Raw genomic sequence first — 18,597 nt, forward strand, 5'->3', positions numbered from 1 at the left:
CGGTGCTCTTTAACATCTTTCTCAGTGACGTTGATGACAGAATCAAATGCACCCTCAGCAAGTTTGCTGACGACACCAAGCTGAGTGATGCGGTTGACACGGTTGAAGCAAGGGATGCCATTCAGAGGGACCTCGACAGGCTAGAAAGGTGGGCTCGGGTGAACCTGATGAGGTCCAACATGGCAAAGTGCAGAGTTTTGCACTTGGGCTGGAGGAATCCCAGACATCCATACAGACTGGAAGGAGCGGTCCTTGAGAGCAGCCCTGTGGAGAAGGACCTGGGGGTCTGATGGATGAAAAACTTAACATGAGCCAGCAGTTGCGGCTTGGAAGGCAAATGGTATCCTGGGCTCCATCAAAAGAGGGGTGGCCAGCAGGGATAGGGAGGTGATTGTCCCTCTCTACTCTGCTCTTGTGAGGCCCCATCTGGAATACTGCGTCCAGGTCTGGAGCCCCCAATACAAAAAAGACAGGGAGCTGTTGGAGAGGGTCCAGAGGAGGGCCACAAAGATGATCATGGGACTGGAGCACCTCCCCTATGAAGACAGGCTGAGGGAGCTGGGCTTGTTCAGCCTGGAGAAAAGAAGGCTGTGGGGGGGCCTCATTGCAGCCTTTTAATACCTAAAGGGAGCCTACAAAGAGGAGTGGAATCAACTCTTTGAAAGGGTTGATAACTGCAGGACGAGGGGAAATGGTTTTAAGTTGAGGAGGGGAGATTTAGGTTGGATGTCAGGGGGAAATTCTTTACACAGAGAGTGGTGCTGGAACAGGCTGCCCAGAGAGGTTGCGAATGCCCCGTCCCTGGAGGTGTTCAAGGTCAGATGGATAGGGCCCTGGGCAGCCTGGTCTAGTATTAAATGGTGGCCCTGCATGTGGCAGGGGGGTTGGAGATTCATGATCCTTGAGGTCCATTCCAACACTGGCCATTCTATGATTAGTTACAGACTATTTCTTAGTTTAAAAAAAATTATTAGATCAGAGCTGATGCTGTGGATGGAGGGAGTTGGACCTGAATGAAGCTCATGAAGATAGTAGCTGCTCTTTATTTGTACCTCATTCAATTGGAGTACTAGTTTTTGTCATTTTAAACACAGAACCCTAAACCTCAGCCTGGGGAAGGCAGAGCTGAACTTCATGTTTCTGACTATAAAAATAGGTCTGCTCATTTTATGGGTCTGAACACATTTGAGAGAGATAAAATTAAAAACCCTGTGGAAGAAGCAGAGTGTGTTCACAACAAGCTGGCACAGTGCTTATCCTGAGAGTGCTAGGGAAAGCGGAGCAGGAGCCCTGGTGATGTGACGCTGGGAAAAGCACGGCACACTGAGAAAGGGAAGAGCCTCTTATTTGTTTCTATGGGCTTTTTGCTCTTTTTGCTCCCCCTTCTTCCCTTTTTTTGTTAAACAGAAGTTTATCAGAGAAATACCCATCTGAATTTCTCCTAATCAAGCAACCAGAAACAACCTGAAGATTTTGTTCCGTATTAGTCCAAATACAGATGAAATACAAATACAGAACTCAAAGATGGGGGGGGTCCTACCAGAAAAACATTCCGAAAAGGGGAGAAGTGCTTTATAAAGCATTTATTTTGCTCCAGGACAGAATTCTCATAGCGCAGACTGACCTGCGCTCTCAGATAACCGTGCTGTCTCCGTGCAGAAGATATAAAGCCCATTAAGGTGGTCAGTAAATCTCAGTGAAAGCAACGTAATACCAATTATGCACACGTATGCACTAATTGTATTTCTTGCTTCTCACCACCCCTTTAAGATCTCACTAAATCTCACCCTTGGTTTATGGCTTTAATCGACCTTCCTTCAGAGCCCAGCTCTTTCCTGCACTGAGCTCTGAGGTAACGTCGCGCGCCACCGCGTCTGGTCTCGGCGGAGCGATGCTCCGTGCAGCCACTGCCCGGCTCCGCGAGGCCGCCCTCGCCCGTCGCCGCACCTCCGCGAAGCGCAGCCCCGAAATGGCGGCGTGCGTTTGACCGGAGGCTCGTTGGCGCGGCGAGTGGGGGGGAGGCTCCCCTCTCCGAGGTAACGCCGGGGCGGCCGGCGGCGCCAGGGTTTCCCCGATACTCTGAGAAGTCCACTGCGGCAGGGGAACGTACGCAGGCATTACGTTTTCTGGAAGGTAACAGCTGTGCTTAATGCTGCAAGCGGCCGGAGAGGAGGCGAACTTAGAGTGTCCTTCTAGTTACTTCTCTAAAGCAGTGCATTCCGTTTCTTTGCAAATATAAAATATTTCTTAGTTTTTATATTTAAAACCTGGTGGTTTTTTTTTTTTTGTTTGTTTGTTTGTTTTTAATTCTTATTGAAATCTGTGCTCTAAAATTCCTGTATCACTGTGCAATGAAAACCCAGGCTTGGTGTTTTGCTTTGAGGTACTTTGAAACAGTTAAGTACGAAACTCTGTTCCTGTGTGAAAATTCCTGTTAGTGCAAATGCATAATGCTGGCCCAGTGTCAGCAATCCAGCTGCAGTTACGGCAGTTTCTTTCTTGCCAAGGCAGTGAATTGCTTCTGTCTCAGCCCATAGTCAAATTCTGTGGAAAATGTTTTCCCAAAAATATGTCAAATTCCTTTTAGACCCCTTTTGTACCCTCAAATTAACTTCACTCAATTCTTGATGCATGATTTCAAACTACAATGCATTTATTTTCCTAAAGCGATGTCCTTTTATCTGGTGTTTATCTGGGTTGATGCAGATTATTGACACTGTAGCACATAAAGTGAAAGTAGAAGTGTTCACCTAAGTTCTGTTCAGAAATGAAAATGTGACCTGAACCAAGCAGAGCTCTTTTGCCCCTGGGTTGATACTTTCATGTAGCAGTACTGATAGCAGGTGAGCTGATCATAGGATGCCAAAAGCCAGTTCAGACCCTTTTCAAATTGAAGGTCAGTTTAAGTGCAAATAGATTAGTTTGGAAACAGCAAATATGAGCTTTTTCACCCATTGTGCGGACATTTGCTGCATTTGGTGCTCTGTGGTTAAGCACCTGCAGGAGGGTTGTCTGCAGCAATACACAGGTGTGTGTGGAGAGTGAGGACAGCTGTGTGATCCCCCCTCTCAGAATTGTTTGCTGCCCAGCTACGTGCACAATAAATTATTTCTCCAGTACCACTCAAAATCTTTGGTTAGAAGAAACATACCTGTATTATTGGCTTTGTGAGTACAGGGATGAGAGATATAGCAAGTAGTGGCTGTTTGGCTGCTTTAAAACCTGCCAGGACCAATTTTGCAGTGTTTCTGCCAAATGCATTCAGAATAAAAAGTTCACTGGACAAAGACAATGACTCTTGCATGCTAATGGCTGGAGGACAACAAAAGACTCCTGAGTGCAAAACTTTTTCTAAGGAAATGGTCTGTGTTGCAAAAACAGAAGTTACTGTATTTGCCAGTCTTCTGCTAGAGGAAGTGATGGAGAAGAGAATAATGAACAAAGTGCTCATAGACTGTACAGTGCTGTGAGGATATTCAAAGAACATTTGTGTTCAGGAAGGTGTTTTGGAATACTGAAAATTCATTTGCTTATATTCAGCTTAAAAAAAAATTTGGCTGGTGCTGTTTTTCTAGTACCCTAGTTCCAGGCTGTCATCTAAAAAGCACAGCAATGCACTGCATGTAGCTGTAGCTTTTCTTTCCTTAGTTCTTACAGATTTCCTTTTTCTTCAGGTATGGATGTAAATTCCTGTGATCCAACCCAAGGAAACATGAGAAAGCAGGAAGTGAGGTGAGGGAAGAACCTAAGTGTTAGAAAGAGAAAAGGAGAAAGGGGGAAAAAGCCTCATACAAACCTCAAGCGTAACTGGCCCAAGAAAGCACTAAACTTTTTACCAACCTTTTCTACTGCTGAACTTCACTAATGTTGAGTTAGAGAATACAAAGGCACTTTGGCTTATTTGTTCAAGGGAAGAGGAGAATGCTCAGTGCCTGCAGGAACAGTCAGTTCTTTGTTCAGTAGGAAAGATCTGTCCTGGTTTTATTCTCTTGTAGTTGATTCCTTTTCATAAAATTAAACTGAACTGGACTGTGGGAGAATAAGCAAGCTGCAGTGTATCAGCAGTCATCCAGGATGCAAGTTCAGAGTGGGTGTTTTCAGTAACGTCTAAAGCATTGCAGTCTAAAAGCATGGAGCCTTAGTGTTAACAAGAGGTATCAAATACGTGAACTTATTTGCTGTGGTGGATTATCACAGTGCTGTTTGATACAGACCTGTAGCTCCTAAAATAGTGAGAGGAGATGGGAAAGGTAAGGGAGTTGCAGCAGGAGAATCTAGAACACAGAAAGTGCACTGTGAAGGGGATGATCACACAAGAATTGACAGTGTGCAGCTGGGGAGAGCATCTGTTCCAATGATTGGTTCAAGCAGAGGATACTCTGCAGGTTGAAATGCAGAAGAAGCAACCATCTAATAATACTTTAAATCTGTCTCCTATTGATTCCCTCCCAGTTTTCCTGCCCAGTTTTCCAGTTTTCACACCTTCACAGAGTTCTGTGCTCCTGTTTAGAGGTCTGGTCAAGTGGGATTGGGAAGGGGCGTCTTGTCAGGAGTGACAAGATGTGATTGATTTTTGTGTCAGCAAAAAGAAAACTCAGAATGAACCAGATGCTGCACTAAAAAAAGCAGGGGCTTTAGGTTGACTTGCCACACCAGAAAACTGAAAAACACCTTGGTAAAGACGAGCTGTCCCTTCTGAGTGCTTTACAGCAGGCAGGAAGCTCTAATGACACAGCTGAGACTTCACCTGTGGTGGTGGCACAGGAGAGAGGGCAAGGGAGTATGAAATTTTTCTTGCTAGGCTGCTGCTTCATGAGGAATAAGGCATACTAGTGGAGAAGGCAAATTGAGGCTCTTAGTCCCAGAGGCACTGAACTGATTAATTAGTGTAAAGTTTCAGATATGTCCTTTTACTTAATGTTGCCTATTTCCTGGATTCACATACTATTTTCTCATTGTTGTGAGTTTCAGCCTAAATCTCCAACTTCCATGTTAATGTTTATGAGTCTTGTCTCTCCCATCCCCAGAATTAGGAATGTAGCCTTTCGGTGGAACAGTACGAAGTGTCTGAATATGAAGTCATTTTCTGAATGCTGTGCTAATCATTAATGTGTGCTGCAAAGCAATTCAAGTATTAATAAGAATTCCACAGAACATAATACAGAGGAACTAGAAAATTCTCTTGAGAAGAAGAATTGATGACAGTTTTTCCTTTCATCCTGGCAAGGCTTCTTATTTTAGTTGGTACTTTCTAATTGCTATCAGCAGTATCAAAAGACACAAGGTTATGTTAAAGAAGTTCCAGCCTTTGCCCAGAAATCCGTAGATGTCATTCCAGCTGTGCCATATTCAGAGTTAATTGGATGACCCAGTTTTTATCCTGAAACACTGTATGAACTTAGAGACTGTATCAGTACATCTTACAGTTGCTTGAAGAACACATCTATGATCTTAGGTAGAAAAAAGCTGGAGGCCACAACACAGTGTTGGAAGTACACTAGCTGCTAATCACTAAAAAGAGAGGTGACCAGGGGAATGGGAAATCACACCACAACCATAAGAGCCAGATGTTTCCATTTTAGTTAAATTCCCTCCATAAAAGGTTGTTATGAGGATGGTTTGAAGGACAGTGTTCATCGTTCTCTTTATTGCAATAAAGCATCATCCCATTTCTTTCCATGTTCCATCCTGTTTGAAGTAAATCAACTGAGTAAATGAGGTATTCAGGAAACTCTCCTAAGTTCTCTTTACAAACTAAATCAGGCTGTAAGTTTTGAATTTCTGTTTCATTCATCATGTGCTTGAGATCTCCTCATGTTCTTGTTAATAATTCAGCCTTCAGCTATTCCAGGTTTATTGCTCAGCGGGAGAGCACCTTTTGCTGGGTCCAGCATATGGCCAACAGAAGCTATGTCAGGTAAGGACTACAAGCTTTAATTTTTCAACTTTTTCTCTTTTATTATTAACCAGCTTTGAAACAGAACTATGATGCATACAACAATGTTCATGTATGTCAACAGCTGTTAGTTTGGGTAGCCAGTTACTTTGAAACAGCTGGAGATATGCCAAAGATCTCAGGTATCTTGAAGGCGGTCATGCTTTTACTCTTTTTGTGTTTTGTTGTTACAGTATCTGCAAAGTCAGCAAATTCTGAAGGAAACTGGATTAGGTAAGAAAGAATTTTTAAACTCCATGTCTTATGGCATGTTGGTGAAAAACAGATGTATTGTGTTCTGTCTCCCTCCCACAAAATAGAAAAGTCCTTGTCTCACTCTGGTAACATGTCATAATCCTATTCCCGGTGGGCAGCTATTAGCTATGAATTGTTACTCTGTTTGGAGATACATTTCTTAACCTTTTTCTTTCCTTTTCTCATTTATTTATCAAGTAGTGAAATTACAACAACTGATGTGTGGAGCCCTCAGTACAAGAAAGACATAGAGATCTTGGAAAGGGTCCAGAGGAGGGCGACTAAGATGATCAGGGGGCTGGAGCACCTCCCCTATGAGGACAGGCTGAGGGAGTTGGGCTTGTTCAGCCTGGAGAAGAGAAGGCTGCGGGGCGACCTCATTGCAGCCTATCAATACCTGAAGGGAACCTACACCCAGGAGGGGAGTAAACTCTTCAGAAGGGCTGACAACAGCAGGACTAGGGGAAATGGATCCAAGTTGAAGGAGGAAAGATTTAGGTTGGATGTTAGGGGGAAGTTCTTCACAAGGAGAGTAGTTAGGCCCTGGAACGGGCTGCCCAGGGAGGTTGTGGATGCCCTGTCCTTGGACGTGTTCAAGGCCAGGTTGGACGGGGTCCTGGGCAACCTGATCTGAATGTGTGTGTTTGGTGGCCCTGCTAGGCAGGGGGGTTGGAACTACATGATCCTTGAGGTCCCTTCCAACCCGGGTGATTCTGTGATTCTGTGATTCTGTGATGTAGGCAAAATAGCTGACTCCCAGATTTGTCATAACAAGTCCATAGTAAAGAAACAGTAATTTACTCACTGAGAACATGTGTTTAAAAATAACACTGATTAGTGGCTCTGCTATTGTTTCTTAGCGTGGCCTTCATTTGTGACAGCATGACTGTATTTGACTCAGATTGCATTAGAAGCATTAATTCTATTCTCTAACTTTCCCTAGGATAGAACAGCCCTTCTGACTGATCAGTTACTTCTCTCTCCTCCTTTTCATAAATTAGTTGCTAGTAGAGACTTCTGAACTGTGTGGTGCTTGGCATGATGAAATACAGATCTCCCTGGCTGGTAAAATTCTTAGTTGTATTTTTAAAAGAACTCTTCAGCCTCATCTTGGAAAGAAACTGCCACGTTTAATTCCTACAGACATCACCTCTTAGTTTTCTTCTAAGAGCAATTGTTACAAATCATACTTTAAAGGCTGCTAGTCTTGAGTTACGAGTCTATAGTGTTGATGGTTTCAATGATGGACAGTGCCTGCAGTACTGGAAGAGGAAAACCTTAATGCTGTAAGAAAGAACTGTACTGCTTTCATTACAACTTCTGTCTGGAGAATTGACTCATAGCACACTTCTTCCTTTGTGTGTTCTTCGCAAAATAAAATAAAATTAAAATATGGTAGCTCACTCTTCCCTCAGAATTCACGGCCACAACAGTGTCAACCTATTTGTGAAAGGAAATGCAAAGATTTAATTGTAAGGAATTTTAACAGAAAAATCAGTTTACAGAGAACATTAACACTAAATGCGAACACTGAAACAGGTTCCAATTAAGGATTTTCTTATCTAAGCATTAAGTTAATCTTCTTGCGTGTCTATTTTCAAGTATCACTGCAGAAGGAGTGTCTCTTTCTAAGACACTGGGGTAATGGAGCTAATGATAAAACAGTTGGCGCTGTCACGCTAAGGTGATCTTCACTCTTGCAAGACAAAATATAGTTAGACTGGCACATTTTTGCAGGGGTAGGCGCTTAACCATGTGTATAAAAGATTTGACTCCTTTTAGCCAGCAGATGCCTCTGTCCTTGGCCAAGATGTCTTTACAAGATATATAAAAATGTAGAATGCTCAACAGCCTGTACTATATGCTATGGTTTTCTCTCCAAAATGCTTTGATTTGTGTCATGGAAATGCTAAGTTGCAGCCTGACCCAGTGATTGAGTACCTAGTGGGAAGGGGAGCTCAGGTGGATGTAATGCAACTGAGTGAGTGGAAAGGGTGCAACCAGGATCCACCCTATCCCAGACCTCACTTAAGATTTGCAGTAGTGGTACAGGTATCTTGCAGGTACCTAAGGTATCCCTGTCTACCTAAGACCTTCCAAGGGTAAGCAGATTTTTTTTTTTCCCCCTTTGTTTCTGTGTCAATGACTGCTGTATTTGGACTTATCCTTGCTGCAGCCTAGGACTTTGCTACCCTGCTGTCACTGCTGTGCTCTCCATTGCGTTTTAGTGTTACAGACCTCTAAATGTATAAATGCTTTGGGGCTAGGTGGAGGATCTTGAAGTGTTGCACCATACTAGCTCAGGTAAAACTGTCATAAGGCCTATGGCTGCCAGACTGCTGTAGTACCAAGTAAACTCTTCGCTTTATCCTTGACCTAATTCTAGTTCTGTCAGGGAGGCTGTACTGAACTTCTAGGTATTCATTTGCACCTTATCTCTCCTTCTTCTTGCCTTTGTACTCATTCAAATGGAGTCCATTAACTGCAGTCCAGCATTTCCTTGTTCCAGGTGTGCTGCTTTCCACCTCTGACTGTCTGCAGATGGAAAATTTTGCTGAACAGTTCCTTAGAAGGACTTGGAGTCGCTAACAACCTGCATACTATAGGGGCCTTGATATAGGGTTTGGTACACCAAGTATCAGTCGAGATTTAAAATTCATGCAGAAATGATATGTGTTCCATGGAAAAATATACTGGGCTCTTACTTTGTTACAACATGGTAGAGGCACCTCTCTGTCTGTGAAGACTCTTTTTTTTTTTGTGTATGTATGATAATAGAAGAAAAGATTAAAAAAAAAATAGGTGGAGTTTTCTTTTTGGCATTGAAATCAGAAAACAACAGGAAATTCTGGTTTAGACCATTTGGAACAGTGCTGGTTCCATTTTTTGTTGTTTCCTGAGTAAGCGTAGAACTACAAGAGTAATGATGATCCCAAGGAATACTCATCTTCATATTTCACTATTACTTGGAAAAAGAAAAAATCCCATCCTTTTGTCTTGTAAATATTTCCATGTGAGTGAGGAGTATTTTACTAAACTCTGCCAAGTGGAGATGTTCCTGATTTAGTGTTCTCTGCTATTTTTGTCTTCAGCTTAGGCACTGAAGAAATGACAGCAAAAGAGCAAAATCTTACAGTATGATTTGTTCTATTTGTTGGTGACCTGTGCTGTTGCCAATTCTTATCTTTTTCATGATCGCTTTACACATTCTTTTCTCTGTTGTGCAGCCCAGCATGAACAAGAGAATAGAAGGAAATTGCTGTTAATCTGGTCCTAAAAGACAGGCATGGCTAAAGGCTCCAGGTTCACTTCTTTATTCGTTATGTCTCCTACTTCTACATCTGGGTAAATGTATCCAAATTTATCAATCTGGCAGTGAACTTTAACACAAAGTAATAATTTAAGCAGAGAGAAAATGGAAATGGATGCATTTGGATGCAAAGGATGAACCCCATTAGTGTTGTAAATACTCGAGTGTCCACTGAACACGCTGATGCTCTGTTTGGTGGAAGATGACTTGCTTTCAAACACTTAGCAGTTTATCCAAGATACTACAGGATCCATCACCTAATCAAAACATTTGTTTTAAAATTATTTTCAACACTTTTCCTCCAGCACAGTTTCTCTTTCAGCTCTTGTATACTTTTTAATACATTGACTTTGAGGACATTAGCCAGCAAATCTAGAAGTATGGGATGAGAGAGCTTGTTTGTTTGTTTGTTTGTTATCACTAGATTTGTCAGTTAAATAGTTTAGATTCTATCTATGTAATTGCTAACTGGTTGCTTCACCTCCACCATGGGATGATCCTGTCATATTGGTAACATGTCCAAACAGCCTGTCATCATAGAAAGTCACTGACCTGTGTTACCTGATTACAAAACCCCTTCTGAAAGGAAAAGAAGAAAAAAAAAACAAGCCCACAATTTTTATTATTCAAAGTATGTAGTATTTCTGTTGTTAACAGTTTTCTTTTGTGTGTGAAGAATAAGCAGATTGATTATGTTAAAGAGGAGAAATTAGATGAGGAGTACTAAGAAGTGCAGAATAGGGTGACAGTTTTCCTGCCTTCTTGTACATTTTTCACACTTTGTATTAAACTTTTTGGAATGCTGAATGATAGATATGATTGATTTTTATCTCATTTGTAAGGGCGTGTTTGGTGCACGTCTGCACCATCTTGTTTTCTCATCGTTTCTGTCAATAGTTATGTGGATAATCTTTATACTTTATGTGCAGCCTTTGAAGTGGATATAAAGACCAGTCAGGCTACCATTTCTAATATGTTTTCTTCTTTCAAACCTAATATAAATGTCACCTCCATTATGAGCAACTGTAGCAGATGGAGCTATGGAACATGGATCAAAACATTTAATGTAATTAAAAAAAAGAGGTAAAGTACATCTTCAGAAATTACAGAATATTAACAAAAACCATATCTTTAATTTGTAGCTCTTTTGAGAAAGTTTTCAGAAATGATTTGTATTATGTTTATAGAGGAAAATTCCCCCATTCCTTTAATTATTTTTATTGCATTTTTATCCATTTGAGTCTTACATTCCTATTTACAGAGGAGATGGTCAGTGAATCATCTAAGTCTGGTAAAGTGCTTATCCCAGTTGTAGTTTGGACTCCTCCTGCTTTGAACAGTGGAGGACTATCATGATGGGTTGTTATCATGTATATGTCATAACAGAGAAACTGGCTTCCTTTAACAGCTCAATAAAAGGCATTTATGATGGCATAAGATTGCTCAGCAGAGATCTTCACTGAGTTAGACTACAATGCTGAGGTAACATGCTTGGTTTTGTGCTACTTCACGGCAGCTTAGTAGTTGCTGTGAAATTGACACCAATCTGTGTAAAGGCATTTGGAAAAGAATTAAACTGTACCCCGTATTGGAAGGTGACAGACTGAAAGACTTGGGTTGCAATGTGTACATTGAGTGCTAATAATATTGTTTTACTTTTAAAAGATAGATAATGTCCTTTAATTTACAAACAGTTGTGACAGAGTTGTGTTCCTCCCTATCCCTCCCTCCTCTCTATCCCAAAAACTGTGATGATACTTCCACATGTAAAATGCAGTGTGTCCAGGGGCATGTCTTTTGCAAACTGATAAACTGCAGAGCAACAATGTGGGTAAAGCAGCTTTCTAAGCTTCAGCGCTGCACCAAGTTCCAGGAGGTTGCAATGCTGTCAGGTCCTCAAAGTGCAGCTATCTTATGGCTTCCTCGAGTTCACCTCCTCATTCTGCAGTCATTCCTTCTGATTCCTGGCAAGGTGTCTCTGAAAGGGCGAGTTGTATGGTGGCTCTAGCTTCCATTTTAAAAAAAAAAAGTTCCAATTTTTAGGTTTTTTTTTTTTTTCCAAGAATATTGGTCTCAGTTTCTATTTTGATTGACAGTATCAGTTCACTCTGTCATCCAGTAGTCCTGTACTGACTGCTGATAACACATGCATGCACAAACTCAGGTATTGCAGTGGAGTTTCTGTCCAAATCTTTTCTGCATTTTACCGTGAACTGCCTGTGAGAAAATGAGAGGAATATTAACCATTTGGGAAGAAAGAACTCCAAACAGCTCCTCAGGGAACAGTGACAGAAGCTTTGATAGCATGTGCATGAAGTACGTGGAAATAGAATTTAAACCCCAGTAAAGCGGGCAACTTGGGAGTGGGATTCAGCAATCTAATGAATCTGCTCAGTAAAGCAACATGGGGACTGCAAATGAGGTGTTTGAACGTCAGGAAGCTGGTAGTAGAGCGAGGTGCAGAGAGCAGAAGCTGTGTCAAGTTTTAATGATGAAAACTTCTGTAAGCTTTGGATAGTGCAAATATGTAAACTTTTGTTTTGACAAGATGGAGTCATCTTTCTAAGTAAAATTTAAGTATCTCCTGTACTGTGTTGTACAGGAAGGGGAACTGAGTAGTGTTTCAGGAGATATCTTACTTCAGCATTCAGAATTGACTGAAAGAAAGCTCTGTTCTGTAACTGAACAAAGGTGAAAAGGCTATTTTTCTACTTATTAAAATCTTGATGACAAATGGGTATGAATATTTCATCAGCTAGAAGAATACTTTGTTACCATTCAAACTTAGTCTTACTTTCACGAACTCCAGAGACTTAAATTGGAATTGTTTTATAATCTGTGATGAAAACTTTGTTGATGAGTATATGCATCAGAATTTTGTGAAAGCTGTTTAGTGGAATGAAGAAAAAATCTGAAAACAGGTGGTGGGAGAGAGGACTTTTGAAAATGTGTCCTGAAATTGTGTTCTGCTTTATAGTTACTAAATCTTGACTGATTAACTACCTAGTTAAGTAAAAACAACATGCCCTCTTATCCTCAAATATTAATGTACTCCATGTGTGCATGTAAAAAAATGAGTTTATTTAACTTAAAATACTTTCCTTGTATGTTCCACGTTATAGTATCCAATGTGAAATATGACCATTAAAGTTTAGTCTAAGAATATGTAAATCGTTAAATGTATCGCTAGCCAATATAACATGTATATCTTCATCAGTCCTTAAGCAGGTAAAAAGTAGTGACCATAAGAAAAATCATCTGGCTCATCTATTAATAGAGCGGTTGGTTCTCACTAATTTGAACTCCTGATATGCACTCAATGATATATAAATATTAACTCTGATGAAAATCATACGCACATTTTGCTTGTTCTGAGATAAGCTAGTCTTAAAAATGGTCTTTGTTGAAGTGCTAATAGATATGCTGCAATGTTGGCTGGGCTGCTCTGTGGGTCAGCTGAGCCATATGCCAGTGGAAAAAATGGGCAGGGGCTGTGCCAGGGAGCATGCAGTCTAGAAGAACCTGGCCAGGTGAAGGGAACAGGCCCAGGGATGACGGACAGGTGAGTGGGAAGCAACAAGACAGATTCCAGGTCTGGCCAGGAGATCAAGTCCATAGGTCAGGGACTGAGTTTAGTCGAATGGGGTGTGTGGCTGTAGCCATAATTCAGGCAGGGACCAAGAGCAGTGGCCTTTGGCTGAATGCCAAATGCTTCCGGAATGAAGCAGACATCCTGACTGTGCAAACTTTTGCAAGATGATGTAATCCATTCTTAGCTATTTATTCATGTAATTGGCACTATTCTGTCCTGGTTCTTCTTGTTGGTATGCAATTTTATGTGCTAATTTTGCCTGTGTCTGAGTAGAATTGTTTTTCTTACAATATTTTTGATTCCTTTGCTGAGTCAGAGTGCAACCTACTCAAAATAAGATTCATTCTAGCATAGATGTCTTCAACTTCTGACAAAATCTGATTGCCTTGCCAAAGATTAATTCTGGGTTTTTCAGTACTTTGAGTGAACATGATAAGATCTTTTATCAGGGCCTTATATAAGTTCCACACTTGCATGATTGTTTCTTTATCTTTTGATAGAGATGGATTTTCATTATTTTCTTTGTACACACAGAGCAACTTTGAATGGATTTTGTTTTCACTTGGAGTACCACATTCCTTTTGTTACTGTAAAACTGCACTCGCTGTACATTCTTTCTATGTCTGAATTAGCAGAAAATTATAAATGCATCATCTGCATCAGAATCTACTATCTGACTTTTTCTTTACTTTTCACAGGCATCCAATAGTTAAAGGTACAGAATGAACTGTAGTTTATAGCAACTTGATTTTCTTCCTCCTTTATTTCTTTCTGGAGCCTAGGAGTCCTGTGAATCATTTCTGAATTCACGATAGGCCTGAGATCCTTGAAAGGGAGTCATTGTTCAGAGAACACAGCTTTCTCCAACCTGTCCTTGTCTTTTTTTCTTTCCACTGAATGTAAGACGCATGAATTTTCAGTCCAAAAATCATCAGTCTTTTAAAAGTCTTTTTGATGACTGACCTTTTTCATCAATGATGAGAGGAAAGCAATATGCACAGTTTGTAACATTACTTGGTAGTGTTCTCAGTAGAGCTTCTGCTTTAACGCTCATGAGAATGATGTCTCCCCAGTATTCTGGACTCAGCTAGACAAAGAACTCATAGTCCTAACTTGGAACTACTTTGTTGCAACATCCCTCAAAAATAGGATTGTAAGTAACTCCTGCAAATTTTGTTATTAATGTATGCCACTTTAAAAGACTTGGTTAAATGAGACAAACACCTTGATCCTATTTGTGTATCTCTTTGAAGTATGGTTGTTTATTTAACAGATAAAAAATACACTAATGTTTACTTTTTTATATAGGGAGAGGCTTTGTTTCTTAGATTTAACCATTTTCCAGGCAATGTCATATTTCACTGGCTGGGTGGATAGGGGGAGAGCAGTGGATGTAGTCTACCTTGATTTCAGCAAGGCATTTGATACTGTCCCCCACGACATCCTTATAACAAAGCTGAGGAAGTGTGGGATAGATGAGTGGACAGTGAGGTGGGTTGAGAACTGGCTGACTGGCAGAGCACAGAGGGTCGTTGTTGGTGGTGCAGAGTTCGGTTGGAGGCCTGTAAGCAGCGGTGTTCCTCAGGGGTCGGTGCTGGGTCCGGTCTTGTTCAACATCTTCATCAATGACCTTGATGAGGGGATAACGGCCACCCTCAGCAAGTTTGCTGATGATACGAAGTTGGGAGGATTGGCTGACAAGCCTGAAGGCTGTGTTGCCATTCAGCGAGACCTGGATAGGCTGGAGAGCTGGGCAGAAAAAAACCGGATGAGGTTTTTAACAAAACCAAGTGTAGAGTCTTGCATCTGGGGAGGAATAATTCCATGCACCAGTACAGGTTGGGGGATGACCTGCTGGAGGGGAGCTCTGCGGAAAGGGACCTGGTGTCCTGGTGGATGACAGGTTGGCCATGAGCCAGCAGTGTGCCCTTGTGGCCAAAAAGGCCAATGGCATCCTGGGGTGCATTAAAAAGAGCGTGTCCAGCAGGTCGAAGGAGGTGATCCTCCCCCTCTACTCTGCCCTGGTAAGACCTCATCTGGAGTACTGCATCCAGTTCTGGGCTCCCAGTACTAAAAAGACAGGAATCTCTTGGAAAGAGTCCAGAGGAGGGCCACGAAGATGGTGAAGGGCCTGGAGCATCTCTCCTATGAGGAAAGGCTGAGTGAACTGGGTCTGTTCAGCCTTGAGAAAAGATGACTGAGAGGGGACCTGATCCAGGTCTATAAATATCTAAGGTGTGGGGGGCAGAATGGCGAGGCCAGACTGTTTTCAGTGGTGAGTGGAGACAGGACAAGGGGAAACGGCTGGAAACTGCAGCATAGGAAGTTCTGCACAAACGTGCGCAAGAACTTCTTTACAGTGAGGTGACGGAGCACTGGAACAGGCTGCCCAGGGAGGTGGTGGAGTCTCCTTCTCTGTAGATGTTCAAGACCTGCCTGGATGCCTTCCTGTGCGACCTGCTGTAGGGAACCTGCTTTGGCAGGGGGGTTGGACTCGATGATCTCTGGAGGTCCCTTCCAACCCCTACAATTCTGTGATTCTGTGATTCACAAGGGACTGACAGCTTGTGAAAAGTTTAGCCAGATCTGAATAATCATTGAAGTTTGTTAAGGGCAGGTGAGACTTCTCATTAGGCCTAAGGCCATCAGCTGCTGAAGAAGATGGCAAAATATAGTTTGATGAAGGGGTCAGATTACTCCTTTCATAGATGAACGAGTAGTGGTTTGAGTTTTAAGGGAGAGGACAAAGAGGAATTATCTCAGAGACAGGGGTGGTTCGTAAAGTGAAAATTATTTCATTCCCTTCTGAGGAGGTGAGGGAATATAAGCTGAAAAAGACCTGTGAGTTTATTAGATAAGAAAGACCTTTAATGCTGATCTAAGTCTAGATACATGTAGAATTATTTAATTTCTGTTATCTTGTAGCATTATAAACCTTGGTAAACTGCATTATATATTGTGGATGTAGTAAGTAAATCCTTTTATTAACACATTGATGTGGTTTGAGTGAGAGGTATCAATACAGTTGACTAACTCTGAGAAATTTGTGCCTATAGGCTCCTGCAATCTGTAGGCATTACTGTCAGGCAGCTAGCAGTCCAAAACATTTCTTAGAAATTGTGAAGGGTAATGAAATTGCATAGGTCCAAGTAACTCAGTCTCTAAAGATTATTTCCTGTGATTATTTCAGTGGTAGTGAGAAGCCCAAGGATTGCAAAGGAGTGCAAAGGTAGACAATGTTATCTCTAATTTTATAGACTGGGAAATGAGAGAATAGTGAAATAATATTTCTAGGGTACACACTACACTCTTCTGTCCTGATATCTTAACACATTTCTGTGTCATGCTTTGCCTTCTGTATGATGGCTGGCTTCACTAATGTAAAAGTTGAGCAGAGCGTTAGGTCAGTGTGCCTCTGAGATAACACCCCATTTTTAGAATTAGTTCAGTTTTAATTAGTGAATTAACTGGATGTATAAATATTTATGACTATCTCAGATGACTGATTACAACAGGAAATAAATAATTCATGGTAGAAAATTACCTTTTGTACAATTGATACTTCAAGGATATAAATCAGATACGGCAGTTTCCAAAAACTATCTCAAAATACTGTTTTCTGATGGAAGGCCCTCAAGGGAGTATCTTCTTGCTGCAATCATTACCGTTCTAAGCTAGGCAAAAAAAAATCCTTCCAATGCATGAGTAGTAGTGAGAAAGTCTGTTTACAGAGATGTACATCTAAGCTGAGCATATTGACAGTCTGGAAAATTTAGGGAATCATCGGAGGCAGTGCTTTCAGAGCAACCTACAGTTTATTTCCACGGGAGCTGTAAGAGATGCAAAGAACACAATAACATTATTTGATAGAGCAATTTCTCATTTGCAATGCGTTGGCAGGAAGGCTCAACCTCTACTGCCATACCAGTAATATCTTCCTGAAAAATAGGAGGCATTACTTCTAGAGTATCCCCCATATCAAGCCTTAATCTTAAGCTGGGAGACTGAACTTCAGTTGGAGGACTTGGTCACAAAGTGGGGTTGAAGAACTACCTACTAAGGAAAACTGAGAGATTAATGGAAAAGGATACCTACCAGCTCTTTTAATGGAAAATCAGACTCTACAAAAAGGGAGCTTGCTACTGAGACCAGGAGGAGTAATTTAGAAACGGCCAACAGTGTTTTCAGGGTAGACGACACAAGCTTGAAGGAGGTATTGAGGACTGCTAAGTATAGTGGATTAAGGTGAAAAAGTTTGCAATGTCAGAAGGCTGAAACAGGGATGTTTTATGAGAAGGTATTTTTTGACTGTGTACTTCTCTTTTTGTAATAGCCCAATTAAAGGGGTTTTCCAAAGCCCCATAACATCTGCGTTTATCTGCTTCATGTTGCAAGTGTAGCCCTATTACAGAGCTCTGAGAAGGCATGCTAGAGCATTAGGCAAGGAGCTGCTAGCACACCTGTGCAGCTAGCTGAGCTGGTCCACAGGTCATATTCTCGTGACAGTAGCAGACTGAGAGGCTGATATGCACGCTATCTGAGCCTCAAGGGACGCTTACAAATCTAGCAGTCTGTGGGGCTGCTTGTTTGCACAATCACCTGAGGATGGTGGATGAGAGTTCTGTGAGGGTATTACCACAGATTGTTAGGTATAATATTGCTGTAATCATCAGAGATGTAGCAGCTTATACCTGGTGGTGTAAGCATATCTACCTACGTGATAGTAAGTTTCAATACAACTCTGAGTCAGTTAGGCACCAGTTCATCTCATTTGTGAACTGAGAACCTGAAGCATGTAAGAAAATAATACTTCTGTGGTAAAGAGGATAAGTTACAGTCAAGAGCATCTCATGGGTTCTCTTAATCCTTAGGTTTGTATACTTTAAATGTAAAAGGAGCATCCTGAAGCAAAGTAGCAAAACCCTTACAACACATCACTCTGTCTCGTGTAAAGATATCTTTCTAGAATGAATGAAATCAGTTGCTACTTTGCCTATCACACTTTTATTCTTTTTTTAAGCTGTTTTTTGGTAGATACTCTTTGCTTAAATACATAGTTTCTGGTGTTAATTTTAGCATCGTCCTTGTTGAAAATGACCCATTGCTCTGTTCAGGCTGGACGTCAGGAAATACTACTTCTCTGGCAGAGTGGTCAGGCACTGGAATTGAGCTGCCCAGGGAGGTGGTGAAGTCACCGACTCTGGAGGTATTCAAGGAACGTTTGAATGCTGTGATGAGAGATATGGTTTAGTGAGAACTGTTGATGATAGGTGGATGGTTGGACTGGGTGATCTTGTCTGTCTTTTCCAACCTTGGTAATTCTATGCTTCTGTGATGTGGTAAAACATAATGTCTGTAGGTTATAATGTGGTGCAAACAATGCTGCGTCCTCCTGTATGCTGGTGGTAACACAGAAAATAGATATCAAGCTCCCATATTTCTTTGTTTCTTAATCTCATGCCAGGTATGCAGATATTAAAAGAACCTCATCTCCCTCCTATAAAT

General features: G+C 41.4%; 1 protein-coding gene across 10 annotated transcripts in view; it reads left to right on the forward strand.

The window, feature by feature from the left end:
* Positions 1-1,969: 1,969 nt before the first annotated feature.
* MYO3B (myosin IIIB) overlaps positions 1,970-18,597 on the forward strand; it is a 195,584-nt gene continuing 178,956 nt past the window's right edge. For 5 of the 10 annotated variants that reach the window (XR_008204654.1, XM_052674960.1, XM_052674956.1 and 2 more), the window contains exons 1-2: positions 3,786-5,917; positions 6,130-6,169. Coding sequence is in view for 8 of the 10 variants with exons in the window: in XM_052674960.1 (XP_052530920.1) it covers positions 5,815-5,917; positions 6,130-6,169 (143 nt within the window). In the remaining 2 variants the exon portion in view is untranslated. Of the gene's footprint in view, positions 2,134-3,525; positions 3,733-3,784; positions 5,918-6,129; positions 6,170-8,230; positions 8,293-18,597 lie in introns of those variants that run through there. The other 5 variants (XM_052674958.1, XM_052674959.1, XM_052674965.1 and 2 more) reach the window with 5 other exon arrangements.

The sequence above is a fragment of the Tympanuchus pallidicinctus genome, unplaced genomic scaffold (genome assembly GCF_026119805.1).
Source record: "Tympanuchus pallidicinctus isolate F22 unplaced genomic scaffold, pur_lepc_1.0 scaffold15, whole genome shotgun sequence".
Lineage (NCBI taxonomy): Eukaryota > Metazoa > Chordata > Aves > Galliformes > Phasianidae > Tympanuchus > Tympanuchus pallidicinctus.